Here is a 24,699-nt window from a genome sequence, read left to right on the forward strand (position 1 = left end):
AAGGCACTAACGCTAGTGGGTCTCGCGCGCCTCTCCTCTTTTCCGCCCGGCAGCCAATAGTAGGGCCGCTTCGTTCTCCTCTCCGCCAATCGGGGTGCAGTTTATTGCTGGCTGGGAGAAGCGGTCGGTGTGCGCGCCCGCCCGCTGTGGAGCTGGGTCCCTGGTGCGCGGTAGGCGAGTCCTTCTTCTCCTCCCTCCCCCGCCCCTTCTCCCCGCGCTTTGTCGGTGCCTCTCCTGGGAGGGTGGCGGCGGCCGGCGGCGATGCCTGAGTTCCTGGCGGATCCGTCGGTGCTGACCAAGGAGAAGCTGAAGAGCGAGCTGATCGCTAACAATGTGAGCCTGCCGGGCGGCGAGCAGCGCAAGGACGTGTATGTGCAGCTCTACCTGCAGCACCTCACCGCCCGCAACCCCCCCGCCGCCGCCGCGCAGCCCGACTTCTCCAGCGACGAGGAGCGGGAGCACACGCCTCTCGGCGCCAGGAACCGCGGCGCTGCCGTCGGGCGGGTGAGTACCGCCGCCTTTCTCCCGCGCCGAGATCCTGGCTCCGCCCGCGTTCCTTCGGCTTCCCGGCGGTCTCGGGCCCGCTTTCCCGCTCGAATGGATCCGTCTGTCGGTGGCTTGGAGACCGGCGTGAAGCGCCGCGGCTCCCCGCGTGTCCCCCCGCGTGAGGCCGGGGACGGCTCCGCCTCGTCTTATTTAAGGTGCCGCTCGGCTGAGGGCGCGATCGTGCCCGGCGGGGACGGTCCCTATCGCCTGGGGTGGAGGGGCAGGGGCCGCCCCGGGTGGCGAACCGTGATCCGCGGAGTCGGTGCTGGGCAGCCGCCGGCTTCGCCTCTGGGTCGCGTCCCGCGTGTTGCGCTTCTCGGCGGTGTTGGCTTCGGAACGGCTGGCGGAGGCCGCTCTGGCCAGGGAGGGGCAGCGCGATCGCACGTGGAGCGTCAGACGAGCCCCCGACTGTAAAACGGGGTAGCTTTTAATTTGGTTTGGCGGGCGATCTGTTAAGTAAAATACTTTGTTGTTGGAGGAGTAAAGTAAGAGAAACTCTTCACGAGGCGGCAACTTACTTCGGAAAGAAGACACCCGCCAGCTGTCTCAGTTGTATTGGAGCAACGCTACTCTGTGTAATTTACTCCAGATGAAAGGATGAAGCTGTGAAGGAACAGCTTGTTTGTTTTATTTAATGAAGTGGACTGTTTAGTGTAAAGAGGGTCTGCTTAATGTAGCTGTCTCTCATACATCTAAACGTATGTTTTGTAGCAGAGTACTTCTGCTGCTTGTTCAGTTGATCCACTGTTACTTGCCTTCCTAGACATACTTTGTTTTATCATGCAAGGCAAAAGGGAGGGAGCTGATGCTACTTGGAATTTTTCCCTTTTGGAAAATGTTATTTCCTTTTTAACTTTTAATAAGTGGTCTGTAAATTTACATAACTTAGAAGTATGAAAGAAAAGACATATGGCCTTGTGTAAAGGCATGTTTAAAGAATACCAGCTACTGGAGTTGTAATGTGTGTGTTATTACAAGTATTTAATTATAGTATCTGAAATAACTGGTATTCTCTGCAGAAACTTTACAGTGAACTAGACAGTTCTCTGACTTATAGTGGTCTGCTGTATCACTTGTTAGGTGCTTTTGAGTAATAGGATGAGCTTCAATCTGACTTGCTTGTAGGAGAAGGAAAGTCTTATAACTGCTGAAGTTCCTAGATCTGATTTTCCCTTTTCCTTCCCCAGTGCTTAAGTTTAAACAATTCTGAGTTACTTTTTTGATGTTTACAGAATGGGTGGTACTCATATACTTTGTTAACAATGTCTGGAAGGCTGTGTGCTGTTTCTGTTTGTCTTGCTGTTTCTGCTAGTCTAGTGTAATAGTATTAGAGTAGTGTCTAGTGACAGTTTGGGTTGGGGTTTGTTGCACTTCCTCACCACCCCTCTCTAAAAAAAAAAAAAAAAAACCAAACTTGGTTGATATATGCTGGTTGTCTGCTTAGTACAAGTTAGGTAGTTGTGAAACTGCTTGTAGCTTGAGTAGCTGTTGTCCCTGTTAATGCGTTGTGACATAAGGGTGCTTCTTTTGATCTGCTGCCCTTCCAAAAGAGTAACCTAGAGGACTTCAGACTGACTTGCCCCCAAAACAGTTGGAAGCGAGAGAGAGAGAGAGAGAGAGAGAGAGGTGAAGTGAGGGAAGGCTGACATCCAGGGTGGTGGGACTCTGCTATGGAAACAAAGCAAAATATCTAGGTAAGATTAAGAGAGAAGAGGAGAGAAAGCACTCAAACCTCTGAAAGAGAAGAAACTAGAAATAACGGGCGGAGGGAGGAAGCTGGGACTGCAAGGCTTTATGGAAAGGAAGGATAAAATAAAATATTTCATGTGAGTCACTTTGTAGGCTCTGGAAACAAAGGTGAATTCAACAACATCTGTCTTTCACTCCTCTGTGTAACTTCCATTGTTTTATCTGTAGGCATTTATGTGTATGTTTTAAAGGACCAGAAAACAATTTGCATTGGGTGCATAAAAGTACTTTCTAACATGTACTGGCATAATAACATGGCTCTTTTGCTGGGTGGAGATCTGAGTAACAAAATTGCAATGCATTATTAGTTCCATTTTTATGTATATTGCAACTCTTAGAAATTGTAGTACTGGTCTGTGTACATTGGAGGGGGATGTAAAACAGCTGTTTCAAACTTCTAAGTAACCAACTACTTAACATGTTTCTAGAACACAAAAATACTGTATTACAAAGATATCCTCTATGAGGTTAAAAAAATTGGACTCCTCTATTCTCGATCTAAAAATTTGAATACTGCTTAACTTAAGGTGCAGAAGTCTCTTCAGTCCAGATGACTCAGTTAAGGCTAGTATCAACTTGTAAAAACATTTGAACGAGTACCTTAAATAGATTCGCATTTTGGAGGCTTCTGTCCCACTGTGCTCTCTGCTGTTCCTTATTTTCTGGTGTTTCTTTGGATATAGCTTAATATTATCCGATACTTAAAAGACAGTCAAGAAAACCAAACAAACTTATTTGGGAGTTAAGGCTTACTTCCACTGCTGGGATGAATGAATGAACTCTGGATGCATTGAGGGAGAGGTAGAAAAGGGTCAGAATCATTCTTGGAGTGAAGAAGTGGGTACTTTTGGATAGAGAAGAGCAGTATAAGTGAGAGACAATATTTTTCTTCTTGTGCTTATTCAGTAGTAATACCAATGCAACAGTTGTGAGTACGGAACTTTTGTGTGCTTGCCTGCTGAAGTCCAAATGCTTTGAGTGAGCAATCCTTTCTGAAAGGATTGGGGGTCGCAGTCAAAAAGCAGTCTGTGCTTACTTTACAGGCATAGACTATCAAGGATGTACGGAATAGATTAATATGGTTTTTAGTGTGAAAATTTGATTGTAATCAAGATTCTATATTGGCCTGAATAAGAGTGGTCCTGACTTAGTCACTGGAGGGATTTACTGGTTGCTGAGTCTACCCCCATCCTACTCTGCGTCTGCTCACACTTCCCTTCAATAAGTGCAAGGAGTTATAACCTTTTCTGAATCTGCAACCAGTTGAATTAACAGTGCTTGTGTCTGTGTAGAGGTGGTTAGGACTTAGAGCTGCGTGGGAGAGCAGATACAGCCCCACTGTCAGCCCAAAGCAGGGCCAAAGTTGGGGTGTGAGGTGGGGCAGAGCTGCCTGGGATGCTGGTGGGTATGACTGGGCTGGCCACCCCTCGGAGGCTCTGCTGTCTTGGCACCCTTGGAGTGTGTGGTGTAAGGCTGCAGGGCTCTTTTCGGGGGGAAGGAGCAGGTATTCCTGTTATGTTTCAATCAATACCTTACTTGATCTGTCAGCTGACTTACAGATACTGAAGGGAGGGAGAGCAGTGTTTTTCTTAAAATGAATATGAGAAGCAAGTTTGAAGTAGTAAAAATACCCATGCTGCAGTCAGTGTAAAGACAGCAAAGCTAAACCAGGTCTCTTGATACTGACAGTTAATGTTTTGACATCGCTGTAGTCATCAGTAGTTTTAAACTGTCTACACTGTCACTTTAGTGTGCTTTTTTCTAAGTTCTGGGCATTTGACAGTGCTTTTAGGTGCACATTTTCTATTGATAAAAGCTGTGCAGCAATGAGACAAGATTCCGTAGTTTTAATTCTACTAGAAATTACGTCTTTTAGATCCCTCACTCTTCCAGTACAGCTCTGTCAATACTACACCCAACCTATACTTCTGTGACAACAAATAAAAACCTTAATGCACCAGTGATGTAAAGTTTATGTATTGTAGGCAAGTGTCATGCATCCATAATGATGCTGCTGCTCTTTCATTTATATTCATACAGGTTTATTTTGACCAGTTTTTTATTCTGATGAACATACAGATGATTAACATGCCTGTATGAGCAGATCAAAACTTAATAGGGGTTTTGTTCTGACTCTGTTTTCAAGCACTGAAAACATCATGCTTTGGAGCAGCAAACCCTTTAGGCAGTTAACGTTTTTTTGGCACCTGAATTTAAAAATTAAATTATTTTACTGTAGGAAGATCTTCCCCTCAGTGAAACTTGGACAGCATTTTTATGCTTTGTAATGTGATGCAGTAAACCCCCCTCCTGTTGCACAAAGTGCAGTCTGCTTTGTAGAAGATAACTTCAAACGCTGTCAAATACATAAAAATCGTGAAATCCAAGTAAAATTAAATGTTAGCCCAAACATTTTTAAAGAGCTTTCATGTGAAGTATTTGAAAGTATCATTTAAAATACAGCCGTTTCTCTAGATGTAATACTTTTTTTTTTTTGTTTTTTTGGAGCAGGAAGGGAAGGGCTCACTTTGGCTAAATACTCACTCATACCAGGAGAGGAAAAGCTTTTAAAATAGTGCTTGTTTGGGCCTCAGTCTGATAATACTGTCTGTAAGAGCCAGCTTCTCCAGCTCTGCTTCTGTTTTTGAGCAACTTTATTTTTCAAAGTCTATTTAGCATAGTGGTATTTGAGGACAGTTGTTGGTATGCGAGACACCTTTTTGCTGCGGAAGGGGAACCATCTGCATCTGGATGTTCCTGATCCTGGTTAGTTATGGACTGAATATCAGGACAGTTAGCTCAAAGAAAAAATAACTATGATATGGTATTTTTGTTTCTTTAGGAGCATTGTTTTAAAGCACATATTAAAAATATAATCTTGACACTGCTACTAAGCAGGAGCTGTTCAACGCTCAGAATGTGTAGGTTTTTTTTAGTGTATTGGTGCATATTGTATCCTGGAGTAATCTCTTCTAAAACACTGAGTGATATTTTTGATATTTAAAGTGGTAATTTGAAAAATATCAGTCAAATGTCTCCTCCTCACTTCTGTTAATGAAGGTATGATGAGAGCATCTGAACCCAAAAGGCCTGTTTGGAAGTTTATAAAAGAGACCTATTGGGTAAGATTGTTTGTTTTAGTCAAGTAGCCAAGTAAGTTCCAGAACTAGCTTCAGCTCTTTGGTCTGAGTGGTGTGGTAGTGATAATATCTGTAGCTGCGGTAACTGTATGATTTCAACCCTATCCCTATTGGAAAAGGGAAGGTAGTAATAATACTGGTAGTTTATGAAGATTGGGAGTGTGGAAGGTGAAACTGCACACTTGGATAGCTGAGAGAATGTGTGTGTGTGTGTTTACACACACGTTACCCATTGAAGGAAGAGAATCTATTCAGTGTTTCCTGTGTGGCTGTATCTGTTAATAACTGTGTGCTGTACAAATGTGACCCAGAATACAGATTAACACCTTTGTGGCCTTTTAAATGGCACTCATCTGTGATCTGAGTGACAGCTGTGAGCAGTAGGGGTGAGCTGACTGAGCAGTTCCTGCTGCAGTGGGAAGTCATGTTTTGCTGTTCTGCGCCTCCAGACTTTCTGTGGTTCTAGACTCATGAACTAGAGAGACATACTTGTTAAAGTGCTGGTGTAATAACAGTGATTATATTTAAATAATTTTGTTGAAGTAATTTTTGTCTTAGCAGTGTATGTCAGTTGTTCAGCAGGGACACATAAACAAGCCAGATCTCCAGGTCAGCATTGAGTTTGAGCCATGAGACCAACCATCTGTTAGTTTGTTTTCTTGATGTTGTTGTTGTGAATTTTTACTCTTTCACTTACATTCTCTGGAAGCAACTCTTCATTGTGCAGCATTCATCTATTTTCAGAGTGGGTACATTACTTCAACTGGGTAACATGGAATTTAGTATCTGGGGGGGAGAAGGGGATGGAAGGGTTAAAGTAGTCCCTGCTCTCATAATTTAGGACTGTTACCATATATAGGCTTGGAAATTCTAAGTCTGACATTTACTAAGGTTAAAAGGTAGAGAATTCTTAAAGTTTAGTGTATCAGTATCTCTGAATTACCACTGCATAATTTCCTTTCCATTATTTATTTTGTCTGCCCTGTAGCTTTTGGCAAATATTGTCTTGAGGCATTTGAAGTTAAAAAGTTCAGTAGGACTTGGTTTTCAAAAAAAAATTCTACTGTAGGAAATGTTTGTGTATGATAGCATAAAAAGTGCAAGGGGAATAGAAACCTCTGTATTTCACAGTGTAAGTCTGTTATTGAGACTTGGCATATACAGTTCCTTCCCTTCCCCTGAGAGAAATACAGGTTTGGGTTTTTTTGTTTGTTGGTTTGGTTTTGTTTTGTGGGGGGTGGTGGTGGTGGTGTGTAGGTGTTTTTTTTTGTTTTGTTTTTCAAACCAGAGAGGACACTGTACAAATGGGAGAATTAAAGAGCATTCTGTTGGCATGATTTGGGCTTTCTTAGCCTGTCTTAACCTCATTCAGAGAAAGAGTAAAGAAGCCCTGAGCCTTTCTGCTTCTGGTGATGAAGCTGCACCTGTTTGGGATTAAAGTCCCTGAATATCCTAATGTAGGTGCCATTTAACTTGGCATTTGAAAACACCTCATCTGGTGATGTTGTATGGTTGTCATATGTGTTTGGTGGAATAGTGCTAGAATTAGTGAAGGGTAGCTGTAAAGTTTGTCTGATAAGCTGGTCTGTGGCTGTTGGATTTCTGTTCAGCAGGAATGCCAAAGATGAGGTAAGAGACAGCTTCCGGGTCTGAATTCTTATCACTTGCATTTTCTGCTCTTCTCATTAGTGAAAGCTCTTTGCCATGGAGAGATGACACTCTGAGAAGATGAACTTCTTTTATGCTCTTGTTTTCCTGTGGCCCTGGAACTGAGAGTGCTGTGTGGCAGCCCGATGTGCATAATTGTTTGAAGGGTTGGGGCCTAGTTAATCTGAAACTGAACCTGGCAGATAGCACTACCAAATTTCCACCTCTTTGATGTGAACAAATCTCTCTCAAGTGAAGTGTGCAAATCATATTTCCTCTTCTGTTTTCTAGAAAATAGCAATGACTAGAAATATTTTTAAACTGCTGCTAGCTCTGGATGGAAGTAGAAGATCTTTAGATAAGGATTTATTGATCTCGGTGTAAGGTTACAAGAATATTTATGTGCAGAGTGATCAGCTGCAGCACCTTACTTTGGCAAATCCTGGTGTTTGCCACAACTTCATTTTGAGTGCTTTACCTCTGCACCACAGTAAGACAACTTCAATTTTACTAACAATCACCAGACCAGGAAATGGGGATGGTTTTTTGTTTGCTTGCAAAAAATTTTAAAGCTAGCTCTTTTGATCTGCTTCATGGTGTAGTCACATGGATAAGTTGTGATGATGCATAGTGTAGTGGTGCTTTATACTATAATAGTAGTGGCAATTAAAGCCAAGGTTGTTGTTGAGATTAATGCTGTCCTACAACAGCCAAGGTATCAGAAATTTTTCTCTCCTGCCTTAAGCTTCCAGGGACTGATCTTACAGTCTAGTGGGTGATTAAATGGCAGGTTTCTGTGTGTACAAATGAAGTAATTTGGATCTGCTTTAAGGAGAATAGGTGTTCAAAAGTAAAAGTTGAAGACCTTACAGGATACAAGGTAATCAAAGCATCTGGCCATATTATTGAAGAACACAGATTATCTTTAGCTTTTCATCCCCTCTCTGCCATTTGCTGAAACTGACTATTCTGATGGTTTCAATGTGGGGTAATACTACAGGACAAAGTGAAGTGGTACTTGAAAGAAAAAAAATACTGAGGACACTATGAGATGTGAGTTTACTTCTGTTAGAGGACTGTAGTAGTCATTAGTTGCAGTTAGATTTCTGGTAGTTAAGATTTCTGTGAAATGTCTAGTAGAATGCCAGAGAAGTTCTTCCGGTGTATATTGTTATAGCCTCTCCTGTGGCCCCTAACTGATACGAAGGCAGATACACATTACATTAGGTTTCCAGTTTCTTTTAAGTGCCATCGGGATGTTGATTTCCTGCATCATGGTAGTTGTTTTCTATTGAAATATGGAAGTAGCTTCTTAGTGAATCTGCTTGGTGATGTGTGCGAACACCAGAGCTGTCAATAGTCCAAATACCAACAAGAAAACCCAGCATATGTTTTGGAAGTCTCTTCCACTGTTTCAATAGTTCAGTAGTCCAGAAAAAAAAACAACTGCACTGAATGTGAAATTATTGTTAATGTAATACTTAATTTGAAATAGCATTATGACCAAACATTCAAAAGTAAATACAAGTCTCCTATGGCTACAGGTTGGTTGTTTTTTTTGTGTAGTAGATAAGTAGGCTCTGTTGTTTCAAAAACTTAATTAGCTTTTTATGTGGTAAAGGAATTAAATAATTGATAAAGTGAGTTGTAAATCTGTCGTTAGTCAAACTTGCCACTTCAGTGATCCTATCCTTTCCTCAGGCTGCTTGGAGTTTGTTTCTTAGGATTAAGAAAAATCATGAGCTCTCATCTTGGAGATTCTGTTGCTTTTTAACAACTGATTTTAAGTTCACCATGCTGGGATTTTCACAATCCAGGAGTTAGAGGAAAATCTATTTTGAGTCAGTTGTGTTTGAGAAGTCCTCAGAAGTCCCTCTGTGGCTTTTAAATATGAAGACATTTGAGGCAAGACCGAGTTGGCATGCAAACCAATATTGAACTGGCATTAATGGCTAGCTACTGTTGACTCATGTCAGTCATCTTATAGTCTTTTAGTGCTATTTTACTAAATACAACAAGAAAAAAAATGCTACTTGTGACTGTTTGGAATTTTAAACTTTGGTAAGTATCAGAAAGCCCAGATAGATCTTCTGGGCAAGCAAGCTGAGAAACATGTGACGTGTAGGATATAAATAGATACAACTTCTACAACTTTGAGATACTGCTTTGAAATAAGGCATATTTGTATCAAGAACTATCTTAGTTGAGAGGAAGCAGATCCTAAGCATATATTTTTCTGTCTTACCTCCTTATTCTTTTTCAGATCTTGGAGATTGGAAGGTCTATTGTAGTAACCAAAGCCTTCCTAAGTTGAACAAATGTTATGATCGCTCTTTTTTGATATACTGTATCAAAAACTGCTCATATGGAAACTGCTCATTTAGGAATAGCATCTTGGCAGATTATTTTGATAACCATCTGTATGTGATGGTGATGTGTTGCCAACTGTTCAAGTAGTGTTGCCAGAGTTGAGTTTAGGATTTGTTAGAGCTACAATAGCAGTGGCCTAAGCAGAAAGGCAGGATTTTGAAAGTCTGAAGGTGTTTCTGGCTTTGCCTTTCCTGCACCTGCTTTATAACATCATATAATCTTGGGAACCAGTGATATAAGTGGGAATGGGGACTTTTGGAATTCAGTTGAGAGGGTGTAGATGCTGAAGAACTTGTTGCATATCATTAGAGGAAGAAGTGTTGACCTGCTAGGTTGAAGAATAATGTTAAGAAATGCTAGTGGAACATAAATATTTGTACCTTAGAGTAGTGATGGTGAAACAACTAGAAGCTTAACTCTCCAGTCATAGGAAAGAAATCCTCTTCTGTTGTGTACTTGAACTTCAAATTAAAACACAGGATCAGAATAGTAAAATTTTTTTTTTCTTTCCCCTGTAGAGGAGGCTTGAAATGGGTATTTCTTTAAGTAGAAAACTCATGTGTGTTTGTTTAGTAGGTGTAAATGTTTGAAGTGTTTCATATAGCCTTTAGTGGTGGTGATGGGGGAGAATGTATTTTTTTTTTCTGTATGTTTAGGACTGTGTTATCTCCCTGTTCCCTTAGAAGAAAAATACTGTTCTGTATTAACTGAAAACATTGTCTTGTTTCTTCCTTCCTCACTTGCAGAAGGCCACGAAGAAGACTGACAAACCAAGGCCAGAGGAGAAGGATGACCTAGATATAACAGAGATGAGTAATGAAGATCTTCAAGAGCAACTTGTGAAGTATGGACTAAATCCTGGCCCAATTGTAGGTGGGTCAACTGAACTTGCAAATATTTATCCGTTCAACGTATTTCTCACTAAACCTCAGTTTTGAATACTCTAAGCTTCTTTGATACAGTTGCTTTCTAAGTTTAGTACCAATGCTGTTGTAATCCTACTTCCCACATAAGATGTTTTCAACGAACTATTCACATTGAGAAGACTGGAAGCATTGCAGCTTAGGCAAGTCCACAGTTTGTTCCTCTTGTGTTCTGGGTTAGCTGGAGTTGTTCCAGCTTCTGTTCTGAAGCTGTGTAACTAATAAAGTTCAGCACTGGGGTAATTAAGTCTTCTGATAGAAAGGTTGAGGTATGGGGCTTGCTTAAATAGAAAATACATCTTACATAATAAGCTAAGAGCATTGAGAGCAGAATGAGAACATAGTCCTTCCCCTTTCCTACTCACAGCATTGTGCAGTAACCTTTTCCTTGGTTAACTTTTTTTATGGCCCTTTGAACCTAGTGTTCTATCCTGCAAGCTAACCTAAGTCAGAAGTCCTGACCCCAGCTTTATCTCTTTCCTTGGGCACTCAGCTGTGATGTGGGATCAAAGCTCCTTGACTTACAGATTGTGCACTAACCTGATGGCAAGGTACTTTGATTTCACAACTCAAAAAAAAAAGAGGTTGCATGTAGCGTGCTGAGCCTTCTGTGGCATGTTCTTGAAATCCTCTGTGGATAGAAGTACAAGTGATGGAGCCTGGACTCCTGAGTGTATTCGAAGTCTTATGCATAATAGTTTTTGTTAGCTATTCCTATGTGTCTTCCCATTCAACCTGTTCCTTGTGTCTGGCACTCAGTCTTCTGAAAAATTCAAATATCTATGCAGTCCGCTGGAAAGATGTTCCAATCTGGTCTAAGTAAAAGCTGTAGTTCTTACAGGGTATGGATTCTGTTTCTTGTGAGAGTCTGACACTTCTTAAGGGAGGGTGTCGTCTTATCTGAAATCTCGAAGGTTAGACTTTTCTATGGCTAACAGCTCAGGAACCAGTCACATGGTTTAGTGCCAGAGTTAGGTTGATGGTTGGACTCTATGATCTTGAGGGTCTCTTCCAACGAGAATGTTTGTGATTCTATATGAAACAAAATGTCTAAGAAGCAGGTAAGTTCCCTTTCTGTAGATAAATGCTTTTAATTTTCAGTGTGCTAATAGGTCTAAGTTTCTGTCAAGAATTTTCTTAAACCAAAAATTTAAAAGCCTTAAAGGTAGTTATACACCTAGAGGTATATGCTTCAGGCTATACGGACTGAACTTTTTTTTTTAATCAGAGTTTCCTAAGGAATATATAACAAGCCAAGTTCTAGCAATCATGTCACGAAAGATGAAGACTCTATATCATGTATTCTTCCTTGTTACAGCTACTACTAGGAAACTTTATGAGAAAAAACTGTTGAAACTGATGGAGCAAGGTCCAGAACTGAATGCACCTGTGCCTCTCCCAGCAATTTCTTCAACTGCTGAGAACAACACACAGAATGGAAATAATGATTCTGACCAGTACAGTGACAATGAAGAAGGTAAGACTTAGGTGAAACCTGCCTGTGAACTATTCAAATTATACATTGGTAATACTTGCAGCAGAAGAAAGATCTAAAGAGGGGCATGATCTTTCTGTTACGTGAAGCTTAAAGATACTGCTGTAGACCATGCGAGTCATGGGCTTGATCATGCAGTACTAGCTCAGTGATCCAGGTACCTGTTCTGAGGAAGGAAACTTTTTGTGAATAAACTATTCCCTTTTGTCCATTTTCCCCAGATTGGACACTGAGTATGATAGGTAGGAGGACTGTGTATGAAGTGTTCCAGTGTTCTTTGCACCTAATCTTTAAGTGCAAGTGCAGTTTTGTCTTACGATGCTTACAGTAGTTATCTTTACTGTGAGATAGTGTGTGAATGTTTTAGACTTCTGTAATTTTTAATGTTTAGTGTCTTTCATGTATGACTCAATTCCTTTTATGTTGTGTTCCTCATGGACTTAGTTTGGGGTGGGTTGATTGGTAGTTCTCGGGCATGGTTTTTTGCAGTTTTAATATCCATTTTATATAAAAAAAGTATAGGAATGGGGGAAGTGGAACATAAAATGCTATTATACATCTTAGAAAAAATAAAAACTGTGTAGGCTTTAAAGAGTGTCTGGAATAAATGTTAGAAGATGGTTCTTTTGCATGGTTTGGTTTTGGGGGTGTGTGTGTTTTTGGTTTTGTTTTGTTTGGTTTTAATAGGAACATTCATGGAGATATAGGACAGAAAGGGTTGAAATACAACTAGGAACTTAATCAGTCATCCTTGTGTATTTGGGCTTGTTTTGAACTTTAGTCTCTTACACTTATGGGGCTGGGGGAGAATTTAGATATTTATTTATTTATAGGACAGCCAAGAACCTAGTCACAACTGACAGCCATCTCCTTATACTTACCTGTGCTTCTAGTTACCAAACTGTTCAAACACTAAGAGGATAAAACCAAACATTCCCCCTGCCCCCCAAAAAAACACCAAAACTCTAAATATGTTGTAATGCTATTACAGTTTTAGAAAGATGTTGGAGATTCTCTTACCGGGAAGATGACTGCCAACCATTAACCCTTCTGCATCAAAAAGGAGTTTCATATGCCAGGACTTAATTTAAAGGAAATGAAACTAAATAATGTTGAAAAGGTTTAATACCCTTACTGCAATCAATAGTATAATGGTATTTTGGTTACTGTTATTGCAATGTGACACCAGTTTCTGAATGGAATTGATGGATTAGTCCAAGTTTATCAAAAAGGTAGGGTCAGTGTTCTAAAATAATTTTTGCAATTATTCTTCAAGACTTTGTTCTTCTGCTTTTGATGGAGAAACTTTCCTGTGTCTCTGAACTTTTAAAGGAAATGGTAACTCGGAGATGTGTTGCCACTTAAAACCAAATGTATTTTAATTAACCAAAAAAATTAAGTTAGTACATCATCCAGTAGTATTACAGAAACTAGTTATATTAAAACCAGTTACAGATATGAAGACTGAGCTGAGGCTTGAGAAGAGAGAACCATTGAAAGCCAGGACGAAGACACCAGTTGCACTCAAACAAAGAAGAGTTGTTGAACAAAACCAGGTATGTTTAATTTAGTATCATCTGAAATGGCTACTAACAGTAAGTGATGTGTTTACTAAACATGTTAACTACTTTTAACATTATCACATTTGACTAAGTGAGCTATGCTGTTTTTTTAGAAGTTCTTTCGGAAAGCCTGTTCTAACAGAGCATGAAAATCTTGTGAATGAACTGTAGCTGCTGTTTTCAGCCTGTCTAACATTGAAAATTATGGTCTGCTAAAAGCTCTTTGTCTGACTTGGCAGCTGCTGTAGCACCTATTAGAAAAAAAATAACAGGCAACCAACCTTAACGTGTTTAGTTTTGGAAATATGGCAAGTTTAAGTCAGATGGGTTGATGTCATCCTGTTGGATGTTTGTAAACAACTTGATTCAATAGAAGAAGCAGTTTCTCAAGAAAAAAAAGGTAAAACTATGGTATTTTGGTTTTGTTTGGTTTCTTTTTCAAAATGTTTTTAAATACAAATACATACACCATATTTCCATCTATCTAGTTTGATATCTATAGATATGTGTGCATTTTAAATACATAGGTTCAGTGACTGATTCAAATACAATACATGAAGTAATGTACCTCTGTATATGCCTATTTATATATCTAATAAATGTGTGTGTACACACATGCATTAGCAATCTATATAATATAATTTCCTCAACTATGCTTGTTGCAGCAATAGAGTGGAAGCTAATTTGTTGGGAAGTTTCTCCTAAGAGGAAAAATAATAACAAGTTTAAATGTAACTATGTACTGCTTGTCCTTTACTTATAAATAATGTTAGTTCTGTTGTCTTGGTGAGAGAGGACATTTTTTACAGAAGCAACTCAGGTTTTCTGACGGCTGACTGAATGCTGGATTCAGTAGTTGGTGCCTGATCTGTCCTTGTGATGTGACGGTGTCAGTAAATACCCTGTTCCCCAGCTTAGGTTACTTATGTTCTTTACAGTGTTAGTCATCTGACCAACAAGTATTAGAGTTGTGCTATAGTAAAGCACTTGTACAGAAAATGTTCAGTGACTCAAAATCCAGCCTGTTAATATCTTGACATATCTTGGCAGATCAGCCACTTTTCTCACTACTTTGTTATGTTAAATGACAGATGGTGTGGATGTATAAATATGCTTTGCTATGGATGCCTTCTAAAGCAGGTAACACACTGCTTTGTGAGCCTGGGTAATACAACACAGTTATAGAGATATATAACTAGTTCTGCTTATTTTTTTCATTGAATTCTTAGGGTACAAACTCAACAGATTTCACTTCTACAGATTTAGAAGAGACACATAGTTTAACAAAGTATAGGAATGGGGGAAGTGTAACCTAAAATGCTATTATACATCTTCCAGCCTGCTCTCTTAACACTAATTTATTCAGGCAATTTCTGTTTGTGATGGTATTTATAATGGTAATCTAAATCTTGAGGTTCTTGTATTTTAAGAATTACTTTTCTCTAAATTGCTATTTACCCAGAAATCCCTGCCAGCCTCAGTATAATAGAGGTATTTAATTCAGCTATCAACAAAGCTTCCTAGTCTTCAGGAACCCACATGCAGAATAAAAGGGAAGAGAGAGAGTGATGTGTTTTTGTGGCATTTTCAAATGACGAGTGCTTACTCTATTTTTTGTCATCCAATTTCACTGTAATATCATTAGGTCATTACTGTGTTTTGTCTTGTGTTCTTTTCTATGTGCAGTATAGATGCAATATTTTGCAACTTGCATATTTTAGTCACCAGTAGTTAATCAAAGAAATATCACTTGATTAGATCAATTTTGGATTAATTTCAAAATGATGACAAATTCTTCAGGAACTCTTTAGCTTGTTAAACCTTTTACCTTTCAACTCCTGACTGCTGTGCATAAGAAAGCAAACAAAACCCACATACCAACAAAAATTTACAGCTACTTGAAGCCAAGAACAATTCTATTTTTTTGGCTAGAGAATGTTTGTAGTCACATTTTGCTGAAAATAAAAGTAGAAAATGGGAAAGATGTTATCTTTTCCTTTCTCTTTCTTGTGAAATTGAATCTTAAGTCTGCAGCTGATGGGTCAAGTAATCACACACATTCTGCAGAATTATATGCAACTGTCATGCACTGTGTGGCATTGGCTTAAATATTATGAGACTGAAGAGTGGTGGAGCTGAACTGGTTAGTAGTGTGGTATGTGCAGACTTGTTAGTCCCCTCTAAGTCCCGTGCAACATTAGTCTTAGTCTAGATGTACACAGCTGAAAGGATTGTCATTTGGCACAGATGAATGTTGCCTTTCTCAAGAAAAGAGTGCAATTAGATATTCTTTGAGCAGGTTGGTGCAAAAGATATTGGGTGGGGAGGTTGAGCAGGCTTATGGGTCTTATCAGTCAGTTCACAGGAGAGGACTAGATGAATTTGAGCTCAGCTGTTTGTGCTTAATTGCTTTTTCATAGTGAACTAGAAAATTTGGAAGAAAACCTTAATTTAAATACCTACGTCCAATCATCTAGGTGAATATAAAGTTCAAAACTGAGCCTAAAGCCTCGTAGTAAATGGCACTGGACAGAAAGGGGTGGGCTAAACAACTTGTCATAGCTGAGCTAAACTCATAATCTATAGCTTCCATGCTTGTGAGTAATATGACAGCTAAAAGCACATGCTGCATAATACTTGAGTGTCACACCACTGTAACTTTCCCTGGCTATGTACAGGGTGGTGGTATACCTAAATGTATTACATTCTAGTAGGGTTTATTTAGTTCAGGTATTTGTGGGATAAGCACACAAGGAGAGGTCAACTGGCAGGATAACTGTAACTGTAGACAACAATTTTTTTGTGTGTCTGAATATGCTCTGCTAAAGTCTGGGTGGGTCTTAAGCAGGAGATTTGGTGGTGGTGGTGTTGTTTTTTTGTTTGTTTGGTGGTTTTTGTTTGTTTTGGTTTTTGTGTGTTTTTTTCCTATACTTTTAATGCAAGAAAAAACTTAATTTGGTACTTAAATACATGGCTGGCAAGCATCTGAAGAACTAAGGAGAGGGGTGGTTATTTACTGAAGTGCTTCTAACTTTTCATTAGAAGAAAATAAGTTCCTGATCAAACAATCTGAGGGAAGGGAGCTCTCTGTTAGTTGGGAATTGTCTTACTGCTTTCTTGAGTGGAATGTGTTTGAGTGGAACCACTTTGAAATTAGTGGTTTTCTCTAAGCTTTTAAAGAACATCGTGTCTCAAAGTGCCTGGGGATGAGGCGGGGACCCATCATTGAAGGTTACAAGTTAAGCTTTTAATAGGGACAAGAAGCCAGTGTTTAATAAAGATAAGAGGGACTGGGAGGTCTTTCATCAGAAGTCTATTTAAATTGAAAATAATATTTGAGAACTAGACCAAAATCTACCATTCCATATGAAATATAATTTGTTTTAAGTATTTCAGTGACTTTGGAGTGAAGCAAAACTCTTGTGCTCCCTCTTCTGGGTATGTAGCAGCAGTAATACAGAACCTAGGCTAAGAATCATAAAGCTGCTCAGCTTCTGGTTTCACTGTACTAACTTCATATACACAAGTGGGAAGTGAATAAGGGCACTGTTAGACTTCTGCCCCCTCCCCCTTGATAAATACTTTCCAGCCTGCTCTCTTAACACATTGTTTTGGGGCTAATACTGTTTCAGTTAAGTTATTTCTGCTGTTAAACCTCTAATTGACAGTAGCACCAGTCTGTACGACTTCCATCAGCACCAGTTACCAAAAACTTGGTAATACAACAATGCATGAGGTGTTAATGTGCAAAGATTTTGGTATTAACAAAGTAATAATTTGGGGGTTTATTTTTAAATTTAACTAAATGAAAAGGAAGGTCTTGTATATGCTCTGGAGAATAGTTCCTGTTGAAATGTAGGTAGCTGTACCTAAACCATTCCCATCTCTGCTTGAGAGAATAGACCCCTGTCTGGGTAGAGAACAAGGTGATGCTTTTGGCTTGTGCTCATAAATTAATTTTTTTGGTGTGTAGGCAAGTAAAGTAATGGGCCTGAATGTTAGTCTATCTGTTGTCCGTGACTTGATGTAACTACTTGTAGCATTAGTTATTTCATGCTATTGCAGCAAGCAGGTCATCGGTTTTTACATTTTGGTGATACCTAGTTAGTTCAGTATTTGAAAAGTAATTTGCTCTAACGTAAGTATTGCGGTCAACACTACTAATCTAGCTAGCTATTAATTATTGAATGTACTGGGGTTCAGATTCTTTTTTGGATTGTAGACACACTGCTTTCTGGAGTATGCATGATATTCTGGCTTTTGGTTGTGGGTATCCAATGTTGAGAGCTGGCTTTCATGTATTTGATCATGTGTTTGATGCTTGAATAGACCTATTCTCAAGATGAAGTTACTGAGACTGTCTGGAGAAGTGGATCTTCAAAAAGTGGACCTCTGCAGGCATTTTCTAGGGAGTCGACAAGAGTGTCAAGAAGAACACCAAGGAAAAGGGTGATGAGAGGCTTATTATAATAGACAAGCTTTTTTTTCTCTGTTAAGGGTCCCAGTGACTGTTTTATTCAATTGTTTTCTCTTGTTTGTTTTAAACAAACAGGTGGAAGCTACAGCACAGTTGCCTGTAGATGATGCTGTAATAACAGAGAGTACTCCCATAGCTGAAACTATATTGACTGCAAGCAACGAGACCCTAGTAAATATGCTTAGTAAATATGTTTAAAAATCATGCGAGTGGTATTCTTCTGTAATAATCTTTACTGACAGAATAATTCTGTTTTGAACAGATAGTCTTACTTTTTTAACACAGTCTTCTATTCAGTAGTCTTTGAAAACTCGTTTTCAGTATCTCTATTAGTACTTAATGCTGTTTACTATGAGATGGGACTAGGGAGACACATAGGTCCATTCTAATGTCTTTTTGGGGGGAGGGTTGAGAAGAACCACTATAAAAGCCCAGATCTTTATTTAAGTACATGCAGAATATCTGCTTTTAAGTTTGTCTTTTCTTGTGAACTAAATTGAATTTGTTTCTAAATGGCTTAAAAGAAACTAATTGGAATGATAAGCAATATATTTCCTGTGCTTAGTTAGAAGTATCTGTTACATAACCTTCTTGAGCTAACTCGTGTATATATGCAATGCACATAAAGGTTTTGTTGTTTGGTTCTGCCCCCTTCTCCCAGTGTGTGTGTTGTTTTTTTTTTTTTTTTTTTTTTTTTTGTCTTTTGTTTGATTCTGAGTTTGAACAATTCTGAATCTTGGCAGGTTGTCAATAGGGTGCCTGGAAATTTCAAGCATGCAGCTCCTACACTGTCAATCAGTGAACTCTCAGACATGCCTGGAAGAACACCAAAGAAACCACTGATGACAGCTGAAGTAAATAAATTAAAACTTAGATTGCTATTGCTTATTCTCTGTGAACAAGATTCTTGTGTGTATGTGCTTACTCATAAGTACAGAAGAGATGGAAGACATCACTGCCCAGGTGGCACTAGTCAAAGTAGACTAGCATAAAAGAGAAAATATTTATTTTTATCTTCCCCTTTCAGATTTGGAGGTGGGGGGGCTGTGTGTGTATGTGTGTGAAGATCCTACTTTTCTTTTTCTCAAGCCAGATATGTTTTGGTTTGTCATTTTTCCTTGTGCTGCTATTTTTCCAGACAAAATGTAGATTATTTTATTTTCTTTTAAATTTTTTTAATAAGTTGAAGACAGAACAAAATTGGGTTACCTACCTTTGATCCTATAAATCAGCCTATCCTGAAAAAACACTGTGTGCCTCAGTTATAGGTATCAAAGAGATGGGTTACTTTAAACCAATAGCCTGAACTTAAAAAGCATCTGTAGATTCCTGTCAGTTATCAAGAAAGTAATTATTTTACTGTTAACCTGTTCAAGCTATCAAAATTATATATCTCTTGGAGAACTGTCTAAAGCACTTGCAAGTCTATGTAATGCAGTACTGTAATATTGTGGAAATTTACACTACAAGATAATGCTTGGCTGAATTTAAATGGAGTTCATTGCTTCATGTAGTTACTGTAGATAAAACTTGCATTAACACTTGTGAAGCCTGCTCTGCCAGTGGGTCTGAGATTTATGGAATGGGCTGCTTTATTTGTTTATAATGTGACTGCAGTGTAGACTTAGTTGTCAAATAGAAGGTTGTGGGAAAACTTGATATTCTATTTCAGACCACATGAGTGTTTTTCATTTAATATTTTACTGTACTGTGACATTGTTTATTACAGCAAGAAGAGACAGTTTACCCACATCAATGCTTTTTTAATCATGTTGGCCACAAACAATCCTGTGATCTGCTCAACACAGCCATGATAGAGGTGATGGCTAAGTTTGGTTTTTTTTATCATCTATGTCAGTGGCTGGCAGGTACATTATATTTATACAGTGTATTCTTTATCTTAAAGGAAACTGAGGAGAGCACCAAATGCTTTAAGACACCAAAACTGACCAGACAGCTGCCACTAACAAAGGTTAATTTAACTTCTAAAACCCAAGAAGTAAACTTCTTGATTGTCACTGGGTGACTGATTCATTCTTACAAATTGCACATGGTTGTGGTCACTGAGATGGCAATGCAGGAACTTCTTGTTATGCAGTCTGTTACGTCTGTAACTGTTTTTCATTTTTCTAGGTGCTGGAGAGAAATCCTACAGAAGAACGAAGAGGAGAAAGGGATATTCTTAAGGAAATGTTCCCTCATGAAGTATCAACACCTACAGGAATTAGGTATTATTAAGGTTTATGGGGGCTTGTTTCTTAGTTTTGTAAACCTGTTTAAGATGAGAAGTATCTTGTGATTATATTGCAGGATTTCTGAGGAACAGTTTTTGCACTCTGGCTCAATGACAGTTGAGATGACCACCTAGCTCTTGGTTTATGCATATAGTTCTGTTAGCCAAAACAGTCTCTTTATTTAAGTTGAGAGTAGGAGGACAGAATAGTACTGTAGTAGGAATGAATAAGTGAAACTTCTGGATGCTGGAAGTTAAATGTAAAGGGCTTCTCTGTGGTAATGGCTCACAATATTTAAGTTTTTGGCTAGATAGAGCTGCTTTAGGTCTGCTGTTAAATTAAGATCTGCCAGTGTAGATTTAAGGGTGGGGGGGTTTTTCAGAAGCAAATATTTTCAAATATCCTATTATTTCCTTTAAATAGTAGTCCTGATGTAGTCAAAGGTTACTCTTGGGGTGAACAAGGATGGGATCTAGGAAGGGCTATTGTATTTATCTTTACAACTTTGTATTTAAACAAAAATTGAAACAACCTTCTGGATAATTAAGCAATTCACAGAACTTTGTCCTGTTTAGAGGGTATGAGCAAGCTTCCCTATATTTAGGTGTGAAATCAACTCCTGTGCTTCCACAATTTAATTTCAGTTTAAACTGGAATTGCACGAAGTCTTACCATGAGGAGAATATGCAGTACCACTTACTACTACTGTGGTATATCTGCTCATCACTCAGCTCTGTTCTCTCTTGTTTTGGGGTCTATCAGTCTATGCCACTCCTTAAAATAAAAATCATGCACATGTACTCCTTGTATATAAGGACTTGGCATTGTGTGTGGTTTCTTAACCCTTCCTGCTTTATCTTCTACTTCTGGGTATTGGCTTAGCCATCAGTAGATATTTCAATGACCAGGAACAGTCTTAGGTTTAGAAATCCTAGTGGGGCTGTATAAGTGATCATTAAAGATGCAGACAGGGAGGGACACTTCCTAGAGTTCTGTTGCCAGTTACAATCCATTGATTATGTGGATAGAGTGAAGTAAAGAAGTATTTGAGTTTTCTTTAAGGGGTGTTCGCTTGAATGCTAAATGATTAAAAATAGTAATCATCACCATGCTAGAGTTTGAGAGCAATATTTCAGGTATTGCATTCACTAAAAATAATTTTTACTGAAATTTTCCTGTATACCTTAGATTGCTCTTTTAAATATGCATTTTTTTTTTTAATTAACAGTGCTAGCTGCCGTAGACCAATCAAAGGAGCTGCTAGCCGGCCTATAGAGCACAGTGACTTCAGAATGGAGGAAAGTTTCTCTAAGTATGTTCCAAAATATGGCATCTCAACTGACAGCAAGTCAGAGAAACAACCAACAAAAAAGGAACGCTCCATTCCCCTGTGGATAAAAATTCTTCTCTTTGTCATTGTTTCAGTCTTCTTGTTTTTGGTTTATCAGTCTATGGAAACTAATCAAGGAAACCCTTTCTCTAAATATATGCGTATGAGCTCTCCGGGCAGTGCCAAATGAGTATCTTTCAGAAAAAGGCACACCCAGTTTGATCTCCTGTTTTTTAACTATTGAACTCTTCTGCCCTCTCATCGGCTCAAGGACTTCTCACAAATAATGTGATTGGAACCTGATAAATTGGATAAATGACGCAAGATAATATTAAATGGACATTAACTTTCTGGACTTTGGACTAGTAGGAGATCACTTTGCCATAGGAGTAACATTTTTTTTTAGATCTTTGAACTTTTTGTAGGCTTTATTTTTTTAATGTGGACATCCTTTAAATTCATTTTTGAGAAACTGTATATTTGTTTTTGCAAAAACTTGGAAGCTGAGAAGGGCAAAAATGTAGTAAAATGTGAAGCTGTGTTTTTAAAGCTTTTGCTTTGTACAGAAAAGAAGTTGTACTTCTGTCTCTATAGCTTGTTGTGTAGGAGGATTTTAACACAGGTGATAGAGGGAAATGCATTTTTGTATGCATTTTTTCAGTAACAATGTAACAGCTTTTTTAGTGTGTAGGGAGAGTACAAGGACAACCTTTTCTGTAGATTACTGTAACTTTTTAGTAAATGTAACTGTAAACCTGTTTGCATTTCTGTAAAAGTCTTAGTATGATATTAGTAACTCCATTTAAGCGTAACATCATTTTAATGTATCTCTTCATTTTAGTGCTTAGTGTTGTAGAAGCTGAATACAAATCTAATTGGCAAGAGATGTCTTAGAGGAACTTATTTATTAGTAATATGTGTGGAAAATAAAAATTGCATCAATATAATTTGCTACTAAAATACTTTTTTGGGTCAAGGTTGTTATCTGAAGTAGTCTAAATTCTGACTTCAGCAGTGGTCTTTTTTTTCTAAAAAAAAAGCAAGGTCTTTCCAACACAGCTTTATGTGATTATCTTTGAATATTCATGTAGAGAAGTATTGTCAAAGTGTGAAAATTCCATATGAAGTTTTATTCTTGTATGAAGAGGGCATTGCTGCATTTTCTGCTACAGTTTCATCTTCTAAGGTGAGATTTACTACTTCCATGCAGTTGAATATTTTTCTCAGTGGAAGCATGCTGAAACACTATTTTGTAACTTAGTTGAGCAGGCAGCTGACTTCACTACTACCAATGAAGAGTGATAAGCAACAATTTTTTAAAGTGAATGTATACATTTTGGCGTGCTTAAATCTGCAGTATACAGATGTTCAGTCTTATTGCTTAGTACAAAATTGCAATAAATCATACTACATATTCTTAAAGTGCTACTTACAAAAAGCTGAGAACATTAGTTAGTAGTCAGTATCTTTTTACTCTAGGTACAATTATTGTGTAGACTAGCTATGGGGAATCTTTACTTTCTGTGAACTTTGGGACAAACATGGTAATTTGTAGCAAAGCAATAGGGGTTTTTTCTGTTAAGGTTAATGTTTTTTTTCCTTTTAATCTGCTTCTTTGAGTAATCCAGATAGCTAAACTTGTGTCCATTCTATAGAAAATTGTAACATTCACTTTTGGTGTCAAAATGCAGAAAAATAAAAATGATTTTAATGTGTGTGGATTTTCCTTATCAAAATAAATGGGTTGCTGAAAAGCAGCAAAAGCAAGACAACTGATGTAGCAGTGGTGTCATTTTGTGCAGCTACACGTTAAAAAAAATCTGATAGTAAAACTAGCGAAGTTCATGTCAACACTTGTTGGGAGGAATATTCATCATACTTGTACTGTAGCAATATTTTTGCACTGTAATCCTTTAGGCTGTTAGGCCTTTAATTTGGATGGGGGAGAAGCTAGTCTTCATTTGCTTTTCAATGCTTCAGGAACTTCCTTTTCACTTTATTTTTCACACCACCTTGCTATATATTTTAACATGAAATATATCTTTCTCTTCTAGTTACATGAAATACTTTGAGTTGACCTCCTTCAGGGATACTATTAGCATCATAAAAACAAACCAACCCTGAACTGCAATGCAATTAAATGTCACCATTCTTTCATTTATACAATGTTTTGGAGAATCCTCTCAACTTCAGTATTACTTCATGGAAGGTAAAGACTTTTCTACATAAGTCCTCAAAATAACCTATGTGTAGTTCAGTTGTAGTTGCAAGACAGTGCATCTTCAAGAAACAAATGAGCTTATATTTGAGGCATTTAGTGGTGTGAGCCCTGAGAGTAATCTCTTCTTTGTTTATTCCCTCTCTTCCTCCCCTAGTCCCATGTATGTATTTACCAGCATTCCTAAAGCTATTCATGTTATTCTAAGAGTAATACATGTAGTAATAGTGCTACTAGCTAAATAGTTGCATGTGCTTAAAGCCTTCTAAATACTGCTTCTATAAGTTATGCTGAAGTATACTACAGTCTTTGTATCAAAGTACTGAAGCAATATGAACTGGCATTTGTGTTGTGGTTTGGTGGTTGTTGCTTTTTTAATGATATCACTTTTGTTCTAGTAGTTTATATTGGCTTCAAGACATAGCCAGATTAAACTTTCAGAAGCAATCACAAAATAGAGGAGTTTTATGGACTAGTACTACTATCCAAATCCCAATTGCAAAAATTAGTGGAGTTCTGACATAACAAATATTGCTCAAGCCCCTTTTAGGGTAAGGGCTATAAGAATTCTGGAAAAAGGCCTGTGTAAGTTAATAGGCCTGGCTGTTTTGGGAAGATTTGTTCTTATTGGGCATACTGCTTGGAATACTGTGCTGAAAACATGGCAGATTTTGATTTGCCTGTCTGAATTAGAGCTTTCTAGCCCACAGCTTGTGCTTTTACCTTTAAATTGTGTGCTGATCTAATGTGTACCCAGTTTCAGGACTCTGGTATCAGGCTGCAGATCAGTAGAGGGTATCACTTGCAGTGATGAGACAATTTTATGGTACCTGATCCATGGCAAGCCTTTGAGATCTTACCTAGTGTCTGACACAAACTCCTGCAGAGGAACTTAAATTGTTTGTGTTTTGAAACTTTGATTCGTGTTTAAGTAGGAAACAGTGGGAAGGAACTTTTTCTTCTCCAAGTTTACTTGGTGGTAGTATGCTCAGTACTGCCTTATGGAAT

At 38.5% G+C, this 24,699-nt stretch overlaps 1 protein-coding gene across 18 annotated transcripts; it reads left to right on the forward strand.

Moving 5' to 3' along the window:
- On the forward strand, positions 1–23,245 carry TMPO (thymopoietin). 18 transcript variants are annotated; one of them, XM_065043581.1, is made up of 11 exons: positions 1–504; positions 10,199–10,325; positions 11,694–11,852; positions 13,320–13,426; positions 17,762–17,881; positions 17,985–18,080; positions 18,653–18,763; positions 19,639–19,728; positions 19,816–19,881; positions 20,043–20,137; positions 21,372–23,245. In XM_065043581.1, exons 1-11 carry the CDS (start codon positions 262–264, stop codon positions 21,661–21,663), a joined length of 1,506 nt encoding a protein of 501 aa, XP_064899653.1. In that variant the 5' UTR covers positions 1–261; the 3' UTR covers positions 21,664–23,245. The 18 variants fall into 18 exon arrangements, with proteins under 18 accessions (XP_064899653.1, XP_064899638.1, XP_064899713.1 ...); XM_065043589.1 differs by having other exon boundaries at positions 93–504; positions 13,326–13,426; XM_065043566.1 differs by having other exon boundaries at positions 19,639–19,881.
- Positions 23,246–24,699: the final 1,454 nt, after the last annotated feature.

Source organism: Columba livia, chromosome 1, assembly GCF_036013475.1.
Source record: "Columba livia isolate bColLiv1 breed racing homer chromosome 1, bColLiv1.pat.W.v2, whole genome shotgun sequence".
Taxonomy (NCBI): domain Eukaryota; kingdom Metazoa; phylum Chordata; class Aves; order Columbiformes; family Columbidae; genus Columba; species Columba livia.

What these genes read in the sequence shown, in the direction of transcription:
- TMPO (XM_065043566.1), top strand. Translation starts at nt 262, where the DNA reads ATGCCTGAGTTCCTGGCGGATCCGTCGGTGCTGACCAAGGAGAAGCTG. An exon ending in GTACAGTGACAATGAAGAAG is followed by an intron (nt 11,853 to 13,319) that starts GTAAGACTTAGG and finishes TATTAAAACCAG; the next exon opens with TTACAGATATGAAGACTGAG. An exon ending in TCAACACCTACAGGAATTAG is followed by an intron (nt 20,138 to 21,371) that starts GTATTATTAAGG and finishes TTTAATTAACAG; the next exon opens with TGCTAGCTGCCGTAGACCAA.